This window comes from Scyliorhinus torazame, chromosome 7 (assembly GCF_047496885.1).
Source record: "Scyliorhinus torazame isolate Kashiwa2021f chromosome 7, sScyTor2.1, whole genome shotgun sequence".
NCBI classification, from domain to species: Eukaryota; Metazoa; Chordata; class Chondrichthyes; order Carcharhiniformes; family Scyliorhinidae; genus Scyliorhinus; species Scyliorhinus torazame.
In genome coordinates this window covers 267,745,476-267,764,670 of record NC_092713.1, presented here as the reverse complement: position 1 = coordinate 267,764,670, position 19,195 = coordinate 267,745,476, and the positions used below count along the sequence as shown (strand labels likewise).

The window sequence follows — 19,195 nt, the reverse complement described above, 5'->3', positions numbered from 1 at the left end:
ATCAAATGCCTTCTCTGCGTCCATGGACACCACCACCTCCGGTACCAGAGCCCTCGATGGATTCATCACCACATTCAACAGCCGTCGTATATTACTCGCTCCTGCATGAGGAGCCCCCGCTGCCTCACCCCCCTCTCCACACCCGCTGCTGGATTAATAACAGTGGTTGTAGAATGTATCCCTTAACTCAGCATTAATTGCTCACTTAAGGCCCTCAATTAGCGGCAGGATGGGAAGGCTGTCACACTCAGTGGAACAACAACGGCAATGGCGAACCATCATTATTTTGGGTCATGATATCTTCTGAAGTGGCCTATAACTGGGGCTTGTGCCATATCTGATGAAGCAATAATACAACAAAAGCCATTCGGTTTACAACCTTGATGTCATGTTTGACATTGTGATGAGCTTCCAATTTCACTTCGGCTATTTCCACCTTTTGTAACATGGTCCGACATTGAATCCACATATTTCCTTGTTGGAATGGCTCAGTACTATGGGTCTGTTGTACAGTTAAAAAAGGTTGGGTCTGTACTCCTTAGAGTTCAGAAGAATAAAAGGTGATATGATTGAAACATATAAGGTTCTTGAGGGGTTAGACAGGGTAAATGTTGGGAGGATCTTTCCCCTCATGGAAGAGTGTAGGACCAGAGGACATAGTCACAGAATAAGGGAGTGCCCATTTAAGATGGATTTGAGGAAGAATTTCTTCTCTCAAAGAGTGATGAAACTTTGGAATTCTTTACCCCAGGAACCTGTGGAGGCCGAGTTCTTGAACATTTTCAAAGCTGAGATCAATGGGGTTTAATCAGTCTGGGAGCTAAGGGTTATGGAGAAAAGGTAGGAAAGTTAAGTTAAATGAGTGTTAGATCAATCATGATTTTATTAAATGGCAGAACAGGCTCTAAGGGCTGAATGACCCACTCCTGTTCATATTTCTTATGGTTTTACCCACTCACCCCATACACATGCAGACAGACATACATACAGACATATAGATATATATACACATACAGATTTGATTGTCTATTATCATCCATCATTGGCAGCTTTTTGAACTCTCAAATATTGTATAATGTTCTATAATTCCTCATAGTGATAATCAGAAATCATAATAATTCTGATGACGTAACAGTCATAACAAAGTTTTGGAAGAGTCATAATGTTTCTGGAGCTTAGTAGGCATGTTAGGTGACTTAGCTGGGAACTCAGTATTCTGCAGAAAGCTGAGCTTTTGTATTAACTCATCTCTGTAAAATCATATATAAATTCCCTGATTACCACCCAGTGGCAGCTATAATATAGTTAAGTGTCATCTACATTAGATATATTAATTGTGAAAGTCTTGTGTCTTAAAATATCATTCCAAATTTTATTTCAGAATGAGAATAATGGTAAGTACAGTAGTTATTTGTGCAACTGCCTAGGAATTTATTACCCTCTTTCAAATGTATTTCTCTTTCTCTGAAATCAAACTACAATGAGGTGTATTTCCTCTCGCCTCTAGTTAGCTGGGCTGAAATCCAGCCTGCTTAAATTGGGTGAATGTCCCCTTTCTCTGCTGACTGCAAGTGGTTTGTGATAACTTTGTGTACGTCACAATCGCATTCCTACTGGCATGAACCAGCACCACAAGCTCTACTCATCACGAAGAAGAAATGGGCATTAAATTGGCAGATTAATTTAGAGAGGTCATGTGATTTCTGGAAGTAGTGGGCACAACGGGTAAACTGATATTATCTGGTTCAATGCTTTCTTATGTTCTGATGTATGGCTGCTGTGAGAGATGAAACATCACACTGGTATAGAATTAGGCTTTCAGCACTGGGATTAAATCATGTTGTTGAAGCAGATGCCCCAAAACTGCAGGACACAGCTCCTAGATTAACTCTAATGGCTGCAAAATCAGAAGCGGCAACACATGAATGTGCTGAAACCTGTGACCATTCAGGTTAAATGGTCGTCCAGAACTTAAAAGTTTTAACATGGAAAAGTCAATTGGTGAGATACAGGTTTTTTTTTTCATCTCTCACACAATTCTCCAGTCATTGTCTCAGAGGCTATGCCCTTCCCAAGAGGAGCCAAGGCAAGAACGATTGGATGGTGAATCATTCTGCAACGGCTGTCTTACAAAACCTTGCAGTGGCTGGTTTCAAAGTAACATCGGTGAAAGCTGAAATCAGGTTTCCTACATACATTCTTGGCTATAGGTGGTACAAGGAAACCCAACTGGGGAAGAAAGGAGACACCTGATTTTTAAAAAGTATTACCTTAGGGCAGCACGATGATGCAGGGGCTAGCACTGCTGCCTCACGACGCCGAGGTCCCAGGCTCGATCCCGGTTCTGGGTCACTATCTGTGTGAAGTTTGCACATTCTCCCCGTGTTTGCATGGGTTTCGCCCTCACAACCCAAAGATGTGCAGTGCAGGTGGATTGGCCACGCTTAATGGGAAAAAATGAATTGGGTACTCGAAATTTTTTTTAAAAAATTTAAATTATAAAAGAAGTATTACATTGACCAAATAAAAACTCTACCAATGATCTTTTTAGCATTATGATCTTTTGTTGACTTTACATTTTAAAGCTTTGTTTTTAACAATCCTAATTTTCCTACTTTTTTTAAATCAATTTACGGAATGTGGGCATTGCTGGTTGGGCCAGCTATAATTGCCCATCCCTAACTGCCCTCCATTTCTGAGGGCATTTGCGAGTCAACCACATTGTTGTGGATGGGGAGTTGCATGTAGGCCAGACCAGGTAAGATGGCAGATTTCCTTCCCTAAAGGGTGTTAGTCAACCTGATGGACTTTTACGACACTTGACATTGGTTTCATGGTCATTGTTAGATTTTTCATTCCAGCTTTTTTTATTGAATCCATGATGAGATTTGAACTCGGGTCTCCAGATCTTGTCTTGAGCCTCTGGATTACTAATACAGTCACAATTTCATTACGCCACTACCTCCCTTGTTTTGTTATTGTTTTAAAATTTGGTTTCTTTTATTCACCTTCCACACCACTGCCAGGCTTAGAGGGAGAAAAAAAACAACCGTGTTGATATCAATTCAGTCTCAAGTCAATAGGAAGTCCTTGAGAATGAAATTGATGACACGTTCTTCATTTCTTTCTTCCTATAAAGACGTATCTCACCTGAATGGACTGACTGGTATTGGGAGCTCACCATTTGAGAATATTGTAGGAAAAGAACTTGTAACTGATACTTCTGTGGCACAGATTATTTCTTAATAAACCTTTATGCTGCGTCACCATATACCTTTTAAGTGGACAGGTTGTGAGTTATCGATCTTAACGTGCAGTTTAGTGATGTAAATTCACAATTCACTTACACACAACTCTGTTCACTGTTCTTAGGAAGAAAAAGAAATGCATTCGATACCTGCAAGGAGGAGCCAGGTGCACCAGCCCAGTTTCTTCAGATGGAAGTGTGATGGACTGTCCTTCCTCTCCTCCTAATGCACTCCAGCCTCCAGCAGAAACTTCAACCAAGCTTGCTAACTCTGCAGAAGTAGTGCAACAAGCACAGCCAAACCCAGTCTCTTTCTCTGCTCCGCTCCAGCCTCACACAAATCTAACCAGACTTTCTATACCATCTACACCGGACTCTCATATGTATAATAGTACTTTACTGAACATCCCACATCAGCATACGATGTCAAGATAATGGGCAACTTCTACCATGATGACTAATTGAATAGTAGTATCCTAGTGCTTGAATATGGAGATTCCATGATGCCTTTCACCAGGCCCAGTCAGTGTAGTGCACATTCAAAGAATGAGTGGCTCTGAAATATACTTAAACTTTGGCATTTTATCAAAACACAAAATCTGATTCTACTCTTGCAAGATTTTCCAATGAGGAACATTGGATGATTGAAACAATATGCAAGTTGTCATTTAACGTGTTCCTGGCAGTCTTTATCTTGATTGTTCCATCTATGATGGGGTTCAAAACCATTCAAGTAACCAATTACTTTATTTATGGTCATTTAACCAACAAAACCAGGCTATTTCCTATTTAGTGCTTTTATCTGGGGTCATGTTTATCTTTGTATATACCAATATATCTAAACACATTCCTCATCCTCACAGCTCTACGGCAAAGCAAGTTATTTCCTTTCCCCATCTGTAGCAATGGAAACAGTTCTGACTGTTGGAGCCGATGAATTCATCCAATAGTGGATATTTTACAATAAATTTCCAAAGAAAATTTCCAGGTCTTCTTCCTTAAGTCAAGAGCATTCTGATGTCTGATTCTGATATTTTCAGCACTGACTGGATTAGTTTAATAAGCATTAGTTTATATCAGTCCAAAGTCCACAAAAGTCGTATGTAGCTGTAATTTGTCTAGAGAGCATTATTTCTTCAGAGACAGGGAGGGTCTATCAATAAACACCTTTTAAGAAAAGATGAAAATAGATGACTACTCTTTCTAAATGGATTTGTTATTTAGGGTTTGACCCCATCTTTCATCTACACTCAGCAGCTGGGCACTCATGTCCTCCAAACAGATATTTTCACCAGATGTGGTAAATTGACAGGAAGAAACCTGTTGCAGGTTTTGTAGTGGATGAGACTGTACCTATTTTCCCATAAGGCCTAGACTAGAGATGAACACTTTTTTCATCAAATTTGCTTTAAATTCCTTACATTTACAAGTTTACTATTGGAGTTCAATGCAACTTGATGGACCTACAAAGATGGATTTCTTTTTGCATCAGTTTATAATTTTTAGTTAAGTTGTACTTCAAAAAGAATAGATTACATTTTGCCATTATGATTTTAGGGTGCATTACTTCCACAGCTATGTACTGTCCCTTTAAATTTGTAAATCTTATTTGCGTGGCAAACTTGAAAAATTGACAGTCGATGGAACCTAGATTAAAATGGAGATGTGCAGTTAGTGGGAGGGAGAGGAGTCAATTCAGATAAACCAGTAGGTCAGTGCCAGTGATTCTCAATCCAGACATTACTTTTGGCAAAAGGACTGTGGAATAGTCCCAACCTGCTAACTCCACCTTTCTAGGTGAAATTCATGCATTTCGCCCTCAACAGTTATCTTCTATTTTTGAATGCTCTGCATGTTGGGAAAAAAAACAAGTTTATTCTTTTGCCTGATGTTCAGTTCTTACCCTTGAGCGACCAAGGATTTGTTCCTCCATCCCCCAAACATCCTCTCAGCCCAGTTTGGCATTTGAGGAAATGAAATGAAATGAAATGAAAATCGCTTGTCACAAGTAGGCTTCAAATAAAGTTACTGTGAAAAGCCCCTAGTCGCCACATTCCAGCGCCTGTTCGGGGAGGCCGTTACGGGAATCGAACCGTGCTGCTGGCCTGCCTCGGTCTGCTTTCAAAGCCAGCGATTTAGCCCTGTGCTAAACAGCCCCAGGAGAAACGTTACGTAAGAGATTTCCAGTACTTCCCATGTGACTAGGGCTGAACTGGCTTGATTGAAAATTGGGAGATTCAGTAGTGTTATATTATCAGCACCTTCCTCTTCCTGTGAGAAGCTAAACAATGTGGTATCGCTTTAGGGGAGTCAGTCCACCCACGTTTGTGACTACTCAGCCCAGAGGTAACTTTTGCTTTTCCTCGAATAGCCCCTTGAGTTCATCAGTAACGAGTTGCACAAACCAAGATGAAATCAAATTAATTGTTAAAATTGTTACACTCGCCTTTAGATGCGGTTCTATTGGTACAGGGTAGGATAATATGTTAGGGCATTATCTTCTCAATTTTCGATCTAGGCTTGAATCCAGCCGAAATTAGCAAGTTGAGGAGCTCCTTTCTCCTGTGGCTACACGGATCCTGTGATTAATGAATCTGGGGGAGCATCAGCCCATTTGTAAAAATCTCACTTTAAGCGGTTCACAAATTGTTATTACACTGAAAATCTCAATCAGATTGACTGCTGTGAGAAATGGAAGCGGCGTACAAGTTCACAGGTTGCTTTTTTCAAGTTCATGTTAGGACACGCTGCTGGAAAGAACGAGAGCTTTTCCCTACAGTTTGCATGCCTAACAATGGGTGTGAAAAATGAACGAAAGTTTTGCATTCTCACGCATTGACCGTACACACCTAGTCAGCATAAAAACAAAGCAATCTGTGAATTAACAACTGCAGTGAAACACATAGACAGAACAATGAAGGAAATACTTACAGTTACCCACCTGTGCCATTTGCTAAAACTCATTTCATGTAGCAGGACTTATGGAAGGGCTCCTGATCTCCAGATTTCGATCCAAACCCGATGCTTTTGCATCTCCTCCCTTTCCTTCCACATGTTGAGGCTTGTGTGTTAACTGTGTGAAAAGTAAAATGAATCGGTAAAGATATTTTTGTTTGAGGTAGCATCGGAAAACATTTATTTTAACTAATAAGTGCTTTCTATGTGTATTACATTGGTTTATGGGTCTTTCTATTGTTAATAAAAGACTGCTTTGCAGGCAGTTAAAAACTAGCATTTATACTGTCAAACAGATAAATGAGGTCAATATTTGACCTGGATGTTACTTTTATGAAGCCCTGAAATGTTCAAACAATCATATAGTTTTATTGTTATTATTTCATTTTCTTGCCTATTTGTATAAAAATTTTGAAGAAAGAAAAAAACAAAAAAAATGTATAAATATGAGACTCAGTGCTTTATTGCTTTTCTGTGTGTGGTTTTCAGGCTGTTGTAATATTTTTATGAGTTATATTTTTAGGGGATTAAAACAAGTAGAGATAGAAAGAGGGATTTTATAGCAGTGATAATATTTAGTATTTCCCAATAACTATCATTTCGCCCTCAGTGACAAGAAAGAAACAAAAAAAAACTTGTTGGCTTTTTTTTTCTTCACACACAAGATTTGTTTGCATTTTTGTAGAAGACTGCTTTCAGAAACAACAGATGTCTTATCCCCTTCAACAATGTAATTACAGCTCATGTGCCAGTAACACATGGTAACCTCCATGTTGAGAGACAACCAAATATTGTGAGTAAGCAGAAGGGATTATTAAGTCATTGAATAATGTACTATTTGATGAAAAAATTAAAAAAAATATTTTGGTTGAAGTATGCAGCATGGAGAGATTTCTTGCCTGATTTCTGTGCTTCTTCGTCGCTTTATACGTTCACTCGTCTTTATCAAATGCCTTGCAGCAGATGTTTGAAGGGAAATAATAATCTCCCACAAGCTTACACAGTTTGGTACTGCCCTGCCAAAGAATGCAACATATCTCCAAAAATAAATATTTAAATTCTATTTGAATCTATTTCACACGTGTTTGTCTTGCAGGCTTCTTTCAAAATTATTTCCCCTTCCCAAACAAGTGACGTGCCCTCTAATGCTAGAGTTTTGCCTGAATCCTTCAATGGAAGCCCTGCGATATTTGTACAATTATTTCCATTTTTGATGCATTTTCTACCAAGGCCAGCTATCAAGCAGAAAATGACAACTGGCCCCTGTGTACGAATACTGTATTTTGTGCCCTTCTCAGAAGCCATCATAGAATTTACATTGCAGAAGAGGTCATTCGGCCTACCGCGTCTGCATCACCCTTGGAAACACCACCCTATCCAGCCCATCCCCGTAACCAAGTAACCCCACCTAACCTTTGGGCACTAAGAGGCGATTTAGCATGACCAATCCACCTGACCTGCACATCTTTGGACTGTGGGAGGAAACCGGAGCACCCGGAGGAAACCCACGCAGACACAGGGAGAAAGTGCAAACTGCGCACGGACAGTCACCTGAAGCCGGAATTGAATCTGGGACCCTGGAGCTGTCAGGCAGCAGTGCTAATCACTGTGCCACCATACCGCCCCATCGCACACAAAGCTATGCCGGTTCCAAAAGCAAGATAATGAGCAAAAATAAGATGATGGTACCACAAATGGTTGGGAATTCTGCATTGTTTTCTTGTTGACTTAAGGCTGAAATGATTGGGGCTTCCGGTGATGGTGATGTGCTGAGTGAACGCACATCAGGTGTCTCTCCTCCAGACCAGAACCAAATAAGGCAATTTAATGCAAATTTTGCCCAAAAATTCAAAAGAGTCGAATGGAAGTACCTAATTGAAGTACTTGAGCGATTTGGGCTAGGGACAGGGTTCACCTCGTGGGTGAAACTCCTTTACAATGCCCCCAAGGCGAGCATTCGGACCAACACCACCAGCTTTGAATATTTCCAGCTGTACAGGGGCATAAGGCAGGGATGCCTTCTGTCCCCACTCCTGTTCCCCCTGGCAATTGAATCCCTGGCGATCGCTCTGCGAGATGCCAAAGGCTGGGAGGGCATCCAAAGAGGAGGGAGAGAGCACAGAGTTTCACTCTATGTGGATAATCTGCTCCTCTACATCTTGGACTCACAGAACGGCCTGAAAGTAATCATGAAGCTCCTGGAAGAGTTTGTGGCCTTTTCGGGCTACAAACCCAACCTGGGCAAGAGCGAGGCATTTCCGGTGAACCCGAACAGGGGAGGGATGGAGCTGGAGGGACTACCATTCAAATTAGCCCAAAGCAAATTCCGCTACCTGGGGATCCAGATAGCCCATGACTGGACACAAATCCACAATTGGAATTTGGCCAGTCTGGCAAAGGAAGTAAAAAAGGACCTACAAGAGATGGGATACGGTCCCGCTTTGCCTGGCAGGGAGGGTACAGACAATCAAGATGAACGTACTGCCGAGGTTCCTCTTCCTGTTCAGACCCATACCAATCTTCATCCTCAAGGCCTTTTTGCAAGGGATAGACGAAATGATCATTACGTTTGTGGGGGGGGGGGGGGGGTGGAGAAAGAACCAAAGAATCCCCAAGCCGCCATTGCAAAGGAGGAAAATTATGGGTGGCCTGGCCAATCCGAACCTGCAATATCACCACTGGCCAGTCACAGCCGAAAGGGTGAGGGGATGCATACAAGAATCCAACATGGAATGGGTGAGGCTGGAGGAGTCCTCCTGCAAGGGAACGACCCTTTGAGCCATCGCCACGGCAGCACTCCCATCCCCAGTGGCAAAATACACATCCTGCCCAGTGGTGGTAGCCACATAGAGGAAGTGGAAATAAATGAAGCAACATTTCGGCTTAACCGAGATGTCCTCCGTGGCCCCCCATCTGCGGAAACCACAAATTCCCGCCAGCCATGCTCAACAACACTTTCAAAAAATGGTGACCGGGGGGGGGGGGGGGGGGGGACACATGCTAGCAGTCAGACTCGCAACCCTGGATGAACTGATGGAAGATGGAACTGAAGGACGGGAACTCCGGCGCCTTCAAATGAAACACTTTCCCCGCACAGAGACGATGAGATACTCTTGGGCTCCAAGAGACATTTTACTGGAAGAGTTAATAAACATGGACAGTAAGGAGAGGGGGAACTGTGGGAACATCTATGGATGATTACTGGAAAGGGCAAGGACACCACTGGACGGAGCTAGGCAGAAATGGTAGGACGAAATCGGGACTGAAGTGGGTTGGAGACTCTGGAGTGAAGCACTGAGTAGGGCCAATTCAACCTCCTGCTGCGCAAGGCAGTTCAAAGTGGTGCACAGAACACATCTAGCCAGAACCCGAATGAACAGTTTCTTCCCGGAGGTGGAAGATAAATATGAATGATGCCAGGGAGGCCCGGCCAACCATGCCCACACGTTCTGGGCCTGCCCAGCCTTGTCGGGTTCTGGACAGCTTTCTTTGAGGTGATGTCCAAGGTTGTGGGGGTGAGGGCGGAGCCGTACCCAAAAGTGGTAACCTTCAGGGTATCGGACCAGCCAGGACTACATATGGGGAAGAGGGCCGATGCCCTGGTTTTTCTTCCTTCATCACTCGCCGGAGAATCCTGCTTGGCTGGCGATCAGCAGCATCACCCACCGCAGCAGACTGGCCTGTTGGAATTTCTCCACCTGGAGAAGATCAAATGCACCATGCTAGGGTTGGCCGAGGGTTTCTACAAGGCGTGGGGGCTTCATCAGCCTGTTCCAAGACCTGTTCAAAGGCAACAACGATTAGGGAGAGAGGGGGGTGGGAGGGATGGAGGAGAGCAGATAGGAACACACACAATGGAGGGGAGCAGAGGGGGAAGGGGAGAGGAGTGAGAGGGGAACTCGAGTCACAGAGAGAACCATGGGGGGGGGGGGGAAGGGAGGGGGAGAGGGGGGGGCTGAAAGCCCCCCCCCCCACTCCCTACCCCCAAAGCACAACAACAAGAACCGCAGAAGAGAGGATCGGAGTACAGTAGCATGACACCCAGGGCAAAAGTTGGTTCCAAGGAAAAAACAGACTACCAACGGGGGGAGGGAAGGGGGGATGCGGAGCGGGGGAGGATGGAGAGAATGTATGTAAAACTCGTAAATAAGAAACGTCGCAATGTGTAAATATCAGGTGCACTATATGTTAAGTTCTGCAAAACTGGAAAAATGCCAATAAAAACATTTTTTTACAATAAGGCTGAAATGACTGTAAATTTCACCAGAGCATCAGAAGCAAGAGCAGGAGTTGGTGATATGGCTGATCAAGCCTGTTCAGCCAGTCCATAGGATTGTGGGTGAACTTCTACAGCAACTCCACTTCAACTGCCCCCATCTCCATACCCCTAAATTGCCCAAAACAACGGCAGAGCTCTGACTTTGGGTCAGATCTGGATCTTCAACGCAGGTCCAGGAGTGGCTGGCTTGGGGAGTGGGGTGGGCCACTTCACGATGGCGTCAAACAGGTCAGGCGGGAAACAACTTTTAAACTAATCTTGCGGCGGCTTGCCCCCCACGAGATTGCCACCCTTAAAGCAGAACCCTAGGACCTTGGTGTGCATGGAACTTAAGGTAGCAGAGCAGATGAATACTGTGGTTAAGGCATATGGTATACTTGACTTTATTAGCCAAGGCAGAGTTTAAGAACAGGGAGGTTATTCTGGAACTGTATAAATCGTCGGTTAGGCCACAGCTGAAATATTGTGCACAGTTCTGGAATCCACATTATAGGAGGGATGTGACAGCACTGGAAGTGGTGCAGAGGAGATTTACCAGGATGTTGCCTGGGTTAGAGAGTTTTAGCTATGAAGAGAGCTTGGGATTATTCTCCTTGGAGCAGAGGAGACTGGGGGTGGGGGAATGGTTAAGATGCATAAAATTATTAAGGACATAGGGTAGACAGGAAGGAACTTTTTCCTTTGGTGGAGGGATCAATGACCCGGGTGGATAAATTGGACTCTTTCCGATTGGCAGGCTGTGACGAGTTGAGTACCACAGGCTAACTAAAGTGCCTAACTAAAGGGACTCCCAGAGACCCCCTGACTAGAGGGACCCCCCACCCACATGGACCCCTGACTAAAGGGACCCCCCTCTCCACAGACATCCCCCCCCCACCCCCCCAAGAAGAAAAACCTCTGTCTGGAAGCTAGAGAGCAGTTTTGACAGAGGCAGTGAAAAGATTACAACTGTGACACTTACCTGGAAACTCCATGTGCCCATTCCTTGATGGAGAACAACTGTGACCTGCATCTACACCCCTCAGATCCATTAGTTGCAAGTCATTAGTTCATTTCTAGTATTGGGCTTTAATTGACAGCTTTCACAATCCAGCTGCAACATTGATTCATTCATCTCCCTTCATGGATCAGTGACTCTTTGTGGTGAAACCCCAATGTTCACAAATATTGATCACATCAAAGCGGGGTAAGTACATTCCAAGCACCAAGTGCATTCTAATCGCATGTGTCTCTAATTTCCTGTTTAATCCTATTCCTAACATCACCACACAGTTTGGGGGGGGTCTAATGTACAACCATCACCAATGTTCTTTTGCCCCTTGGTGTTTATCAGCTCTACCTATACAGATTCCACATCATCTAAGCTAATATCTTTCCTTGCTATTGTGTCAATTTCCTCTTTAACCAGCAATGCACCCCACTTCCTCTTCCTCTTTGTCTGTCCTTCCTAAATATTGGCTCCTGTATTTACAATTCCCATCCTTGGTTACCCTGTAGTCATGTCTCCATAATCTCAAATATAGCATACCCATTTACATCGATTTGTGTGATTAATTCATCCACTTTATTGCAAATGCTCCACGCATTAAGACATTAAACCTTAAGACTTGCCTTTTTAACATTCCTTGTCCTGTTCGCCTTATTTTTCACTGTGGTCCTGTTTGATTCTGGTCCTTGATTTTTCTGCCGATCACATTTCTTATTCCTCTACTTGTCTTATGTTCTTGTTTTGTTTCCCCCTCCTCTGACTCTTTGCATAGGTTCCCATACTCCTGCCATTTTAGTTTAAACCTTCCTCAACCACTCTAGCAAATACTGTTCCGAGGACATCAATCCCAGTCATAGAATTCACAGTGCAGAAGGAGGCCACCCGGCCCATCAAGTCTGCACCAGCCCTTACAAAGAGCACCCCACTGAAGCCCACATATCTACCCCATCCCCGTAACCCAGTAACCCCCACTCAACATTTTTTGGACACTAAGGGCAATTTAGCATGGCCAATCCACCTAACCCGCACATCTTTGGACTGTGGGAGGAAACCGGAGCACCCGGAGGATACCCACGCAGGCAGGGGGAGAATGCACAGACTTCACACAGACAGTGACACAGCCGGGAATCGAACCTGGGACCCTGGAGCTCTGCTAACCACCTATGCTACCGTGCTGCCCTGCCTATGTGTAACGTGTGCAGTTTGGACTGGTCCCACCTCCCCCAGAACTGGTCCCAATGTCTCAGGAATCTGAAATCCTCACCCTCGCACCACCTCTTCAGCCATGTATTCATCTGATATATCCTGTGATTTCGGCCCTGACCAGCATGTGGGATTGGTTGCAACCCTGAGATCACTACCTTTGAAGTTCTACTTTTAAACTTACTTCCTAACTCCCTATATTCTGCTTTTACAATCTCATCCTTTTTTTCACCTGTGTACCACGGCCATTGGCTCCCCCTCCCCCTCCAAATGTTCTGTAGCCACTCTGAGAAATCCTAGCAGCAGGGAGGCAACATACCATGCTGGAGTCAAGTTTGCGACCACAGAAACATCTTACAATTGAATCCCCTATAACTATTTAATCCCCACACTTTTTATTCCTTCCCTGTGTAGCAGAGCCAACTGTGGTGCAACAAATTTGGCTTTCCTCTGAGAGGCCATTCTCCCCGACAGTATCCAAAGGAGTATATCTGTTTTTCAGGGTAATGGCCACAGGAGATTCCTGCAGTGCCTTCCTAGTCCTCTTGCTCTCCCTGGTGGTCACCCATTTCCTTCCTACCTGTAGAGTCTTAGCCTGCGGTGTGACCACCTCTCTAAACATGCCAGCCACCATACGCTCTGCCTCGTGGATGCTCCACAGCCACTCCAGCTCTGAAACCTGGGCTTCCAGGTGCTGTAGCTGGAGACATTTCCTGCACACATGCTGGCCCCAGGCCATGGAAACATTCCCAATTTCCCACAGAGAGCAGGAGGAGCACATCACAGATTTGAGCTCTCCTGCCATGACTTACCACTTTAAATTAAAACTTTTGGAAGATATGTAAACTCAAATAATATCAATTACTATAGGACCCTTATTCCCTGATCCTCGTTACTATAGAATATAGCCCTTTCAAACTATGAGCCACAAAATATAGACCTTACAAACTGTCAGCGATAAAAGTAGCAAATACGTACCCGACCATACTCATTCAATCAGCTTCTTTCACTTGCTCCACATTACTTTTGAATCTTGATTTCACCTCAGGAGCTCAAAACTCCAACCTTGCATTCTCGCTCTCAGTTTTCCTCTTTCTTGTGCACTTTTAACTCTCTGATTCCGCTCTCAGTCACGCTCTTTCTTGCACTCCTTTATCCTCCTGGCTCTGCTCTCAGTCTCTCTCTTTCTCACGCCTTTTATCTCGTCAGCACCACTCTCAGTCTTTCTCTTTCTTTATAATGAGTTACTACACGTCCCCACAGTCTACTGGAGAACCAATCTAGTATACATGTTAAACAGGGGCCGGCAAGGTGCTTTTCAATGTGTAAATGCAGCAAACATGGACTAGGTCCATAGGCAAATCATAATCATCATGGCCTTCTGTACTACTGCCCAACACTGGCATTGTACATCTGCAACCACATTCAAAAAATATTAGTGCTATTCATAATTCATTAAGAGACTAATTGAGTCTGAAATTGAATCCCAATTTTTAAAATTCTTTCATGGGATGTGGGCATCGTTAGCTAGGCTAGGCATTTATTCTCGATATCTAATTGCCTTTGAGAAGGTGGCGGTGAACCTCCTTCTTGAACCACCGCAGTCCATGTGCTGTAGGTTGTTACGGCCAGTCCCCAGGCGAGGTTCCCCAAATTTGTTGTCCCTGGTGAGGAGGGATGAACTGGCTCATTTTCTTTATTCAACCCCCTCGGTTGGTCGCAACAAGATTATCTTAAAAAAGATCTCTTCCCTTGCAGATACCTTTTCCCAGCTCAATATCTATGTTTTGAAAAGGGCCAATTTAGCCAAGCACTCTTGAGTTACTTAGAAACATAGAAAATAGAGGAGGAGGAGGTCATTTGACCCTTCGAGCAGCTCCACCATTCATCATGATCATGGCTGATAATCCAACTCAATAGCCTCACCCCACTTTCCCCCCATATTCTTTGATCCCCTTCACCCCAAAGGCTATATCTAACTGCTTCTTGAAACCATACAATGTTATAGCCTCAGCTGCTTTCTATGGTAGCGACTTCCACAGAATGACCACTCTCTGGGTGAAGAAAGAGTTAAAGAAAGAGTGAATTTATTATCTCCTAAATGCAAGAAAATTGATAAAACACATGCATATATTCACACAGATTAAAATTGAGGAGAATTGAGTCCAAAGGTAAGTTAAAAAGTTTTTTTAAATCTGTCTTTGACTTGTCCATGAAGAGTATATGGTGGAACTATGCAGCCATTGCGATTCGTGATTCCAGTAACACTAACTTCAACAGGTGAATAGTCAATTTTGAGATTCAGTGTTCTGCAATTTTCAGCAGTGGCTTTGCTGACTTAGCTTGCTTCAGCAATCAGAGAGAGAGAGAGAGTGTTACCATCAAAACTTGCAGTGGTCTGACGTGTTTCCTCCTGTGTCACACACTGACACACCCAGCACTAGTCAACTCTGACCAAGTTTTGCAGTTGGCTTTTATCCCAGTCTTTGTATGTCCGAGAAGGCAAAAATACATCAACAGGTCTGGACCATTGCTTACTGGATATCATTCCTACTGAGATGGTAACTGACCCCATTATCTCCACAGGAGATGGCAGTTAGTTTATGTATGATTTTCATGCTTTTGATGTATCCTTGTCTAGAGACAGTGTGTGATTCCTTTCTCTTAGTATCACCCACCAGCCAGCGACTTAATTTACATTCTCAGCCATCTTTGGCTTGTATGCCCATTTTTAAAACCACAGGGCTAATTAAAAAGTTCAATATGTCCGCACATAATTTGGGATTTTTCATCATAATGACAGTTCCTCCCTTTGCCAGAATGCAATAAGATTCATTCGCATGACTTTACAAAAGGAAAAAATATATATAAAATAAATACCCTCACACATACATTCAGAATCTCATAATTTCTTGTTTCATGGTGGGAATGGGGAACTAGGCTACACTTGTTCCTTGGCAGCCCTGGACAGTATCTGTCCTTGACTGAATACGTGTTCTCGATAGGTCACCTTAGCCTTAGCCAGCTCGTTCTTTGCGAGATTGACCACAAAGTCAGCCGACTGTACACTCTGGAAAAGAGCTTCCGGTTGCTCTAAGTGTGTATCCCAGGTGTCATTGTACATTAGGAGGTGGTCCAGGTGCACTACATAATTGAATAAACCCTCCACCACCTAGTTTATCAGCCTTTAACTGGAAACTAAAGCATTTTAGAGACCAAATGACATAGCTCGACACCGGAATAATCCATTTGGAATTATGAAGGTGGAGATTTCCTTCACACAGGCAGTCAAGGAAACCTGCCCACATCCCTTGAGTGAATCTAACTTTGTAATGTAGCCTGCCTTACCTGCCCTATCTAGGCAGTCTTCCATAATTCTAACAACATGCTGTATTTTACAGAGGCTGTTACTACATAAATTAGTTTGGCTGTTGGGCTGAGATGTTCTGGTAAAGTTTGATTCTTTGCCTATCTCTGTATCCCATGAATTGACTGATTCAAACCCAGGCACATTTACAGGTCTAATTGCTAGCTTGGTTACATCTGGTTTACCAAGGTTACCCTTGCATCAATCTGATATAAGTAGCATTTTGTTTCCAGTTACTATTTACATAATATAAATCTTTTATGTTGGGCATTGACTTTTTCATGTTTGGACAGAAACAAATGATGTTGCAAGTAGGATTGAATTCAAATAATATTCTGCCTTCCTATTTTTGCTACAGAAGTAGATAGCCTCACATTTATCCGCATTATACTGCATCTACCATGCAAATGCCCACTCACTCAACCTGTCCAAATCCCGATGAAGCATCTTTGCATCCTCCTCACAGCGCAACCTCCCACCCAACTTTGTATCATCTGCAAATTTGGAGATAATATATTTAGTTCCCTCGTCTAAATCATTAATATATAATGTGAACACTTGGGGTCCTAGCACAGATCCCTGCAGTACCCTACTTGTCACTGCCTGCCAATCGGAAAAAGACCCATTTATTCCAACTTTTTGCTTCCTGTTTGCTATCCAGCAATTAGCAATGAAGCAGCATAGTAATATTCAATATATTATTAAAAGTTAATGCATTGTAAATCAACATGTAATATATGACTAAAGAATATGAATTAAACATGAATAACTTCAGCGCACAACATAAAATATTTACTTTATGTAAATTGTAACTGAAAACAAAGTGGCACTTATTTCTTTATAAGCAAATGCAAAATTCGATTTGCATTGAATTAGTCATTCCTCTTTCGTTAAACTAAAGCCGTGTCTCTATGCTTTGGTGATATAACTAAGGAGATTGTACATCAAAATGTCACCCATACTATAGTAGACCACACTCCATAAGATATTTACAGATGAGAAAGACCATTCCTTATTTAATCCAGCTAGAAAAGCCTTATAGTCCTGCCATTCATGGCATTCAACTGCTTCTTAAATTACCCCAGGGTTTTTGCCTTTTCTACCCCACTGCGTTCCAAAAGTGAGTGTGTGTATGACAATTCTATCAATGCTAAGTTTGTCTTTCACTAAAACAACAATTTGTATTTATGTAAAGCCTTTATGTCTCATGGCACTTCACAGTGCCACATCAACAACCACCTGTTAATACAAAGATTTACATGTAGTGAAAGATCCCAAGGCACTTCACTGGAGCATTATTTAGCAGAATTTGACATCAAGTAACAGAAGGAGATATTACGCCAAATGAACAACAGTCTGATCAAAAGCATGGGTTTTAGCAGTCATTTGGTAGTACAGAACCTGCGTATTTCTGGGAAAAAAAAGATTTTGTCAAAGCTTTTTGACTTACACTCATCTGGACAATTCACAAGAATACCAAATGTAAAGAGAACAACAATTTATACTACATGAGAAGAGAGCGCTGGCCCATTGGCAAGTGGACTCTGATTGGTAGAGATGTTGTCATGGAGAATGTTACCAAGCATTGTTTGGAATGTAAACTATTGAGCTTGACCCTGATTTGTGAAGGCATTGCCTTGGGGAATGAACCAGTGAACGGCTGTCACTTATTTTATTGATCTTAAATAGATGCAATGTGTGTAAATGTTTCTCCTGCCTACAAATACCAGCGCCCTATGTATTAAGATATGTAGCTTCCAGTACATGCAGCTGTGAGCCTGACTAACAAACTTATATTGATTATCAGAGAAATTCTTAACACACTGAGGATTATTTTCCGAAAGTTACCCTTTCGCGGAATCCCACCAAATGTTGGAATTTGTGTTTTGAATTTTGCAAGCACGGGCAGGTTGGGCACAGTCTGTATTTTGCCCATTGCAAACAGTGGAATGGACATGCTGTTTAATATGATCTGCCAGTCTTTCGGACATACGACCTAAATACCTGGCACTGAAATTCATATACCACATTACTGATTACAGAATGTCTTTTTGGCTTGACAGCGGCATCCTGTTTGTGGTGAATATCACTCATGTTGCTACTGCATAGTAGCAGCGTTAAACAGCTAGTTTCATCTGTTGCTCAAATTTCTGAGATACCTTGCCCTTCAAGAGTAATCCGAGGTAGGTGAGCAGAAGAATGAGAAATTCAAGATGATCAAAAGCTTGGTCAAAGAGGTAGGTTTTAAAGAGAGCCTGAACAAATGAGAGGGAGATAGGAAGCGAAGGTGGGTGATTGTAGAATCTTATGCAACGTAGCATAGGCAGCTAGCAGGATGGTCAACAATGATGGAGTAAAGGTAAGTGGGACTGAACAAGAGACCAAGATTGGAGGAACAGGAAAGTTAAACAGAGGTTTGTAGTGTTGGAGGAGGTTATAGAAGATAGAGAATGTCAAGGCCATAGAGAAGTTGGAATACAAGGATGCAAATTTTAAATTTAAGGCGTGTGTGAATCAGACAATGCTATGTAGGTATAAAAGTCACTATAGCCCCAGAGGACCATAGGCTGCTTTGCCCTTTGAAAGAGAGCTGACTGGTGGTGATTTACCACCTCAGGTGAGGGGCGAGGTTGAGAATGTGGGGCCTTCATGCCAGTATGGGTATTGAATGCGTGCTGTTGGCATCGCTCCACATCACAAACCAGCCACCCAGCCAACTGAGCTGAGTTATAAATGTTCATGATGGGAGCTGATGTAGATTCAGAAACTCAGTAAAAAAAACCTTAAGGTGAATATAATCTAATTCAGGCTGAGACAACAGCCAGGAAGGAGAATGGAGTGTCGATGGTACAAAGTTTGTGGCGAGGGCCCAAAACAATGACTCAATAACGTTTAGCTGGAAGAAATTGTGTCTTGTTCATGATTGGATGTTGGCAAAATAGTCTGCTACTACAGAGACAAGAGAGGTGGTGGCAAAGTAGCAGCTGGTTGTCTATCAATGATCAAGATACTCCAAATTTGCTGGCAAAAAAGGCAGTCCAACAGCATGAATATTCAAAAGCAGCTCCCCTAGGCGAGTCATGTCTGCCTGACAACAGACTCCGAAAGGAACTGCTCAACTCAGACTTCTTTTGGAGCAGGAGACCCCAGGAGGAC

The 19,195-nt window shown here is 42.9% G+C and overlaps 1 protein-coding gene and 1 long non-coding RNA gene across 14 annotated transcripts in view; one reads left to right on the top strand and one right to left on the bottom strand.

Moving 5' to 3' along the window:
- The window catches only part of LOC140427027 (uncharacterized), a 73,816-nt gene extending 67,531 nt beyond the window's left edge, over nucleotides 1–6,285 (bottom strand). For 2 of the 3 annotated variants that reach the window (XR_011948364.1, XR_011948362.1), the window contains exons 1-2: nucleotides 6,189–6,278; nucleotides 2,271–2,443 (exon numbers count right to left, since the gene is read on the bottom strand). This is a non-coding gene — a long non-coding RNA (uncharacterized lncRNA). Of the gene's footprint in view, nucleotides 1–2,270; nucleotides 2,444–6,178 lie in introns of all 3 variants that reach the window. The other variant, XR_011948363.1, reaches the window with a different exon arrangement.
- LOC140427025 (transcription factor 7-like 2) overlaps nucleotides 1–7,075 on the top strand; it is a 309,025-nt gene extending 301,950 nt beyond the window's left edge. For 5 of the 11 annotated variants that reach the window (XM_072512433.1, XM_072512432.1, XM_072512431.1 and 2 more), the window contains one exon: nucleotides 3,373–7,075. In XM_072512433.1, the coding sequence (XP_072368534.1) occupies nucleotides 3,373–3,682 (310 nt within the window). In that variant the 3' untranslated portion in view covers nucleotides 3,683–7,075. The remainder of the gene's footprint in view (nucleotides 1–3,372) is intronic. The other 6 variants (XM_072512442.1, XM_072512440.1, XM_072512438.1 and 3 more) reach the window with 2 other exon arrangements.
- Nucleotides 7,076–19,195: the final 12,120 nt, after the last annotated feature.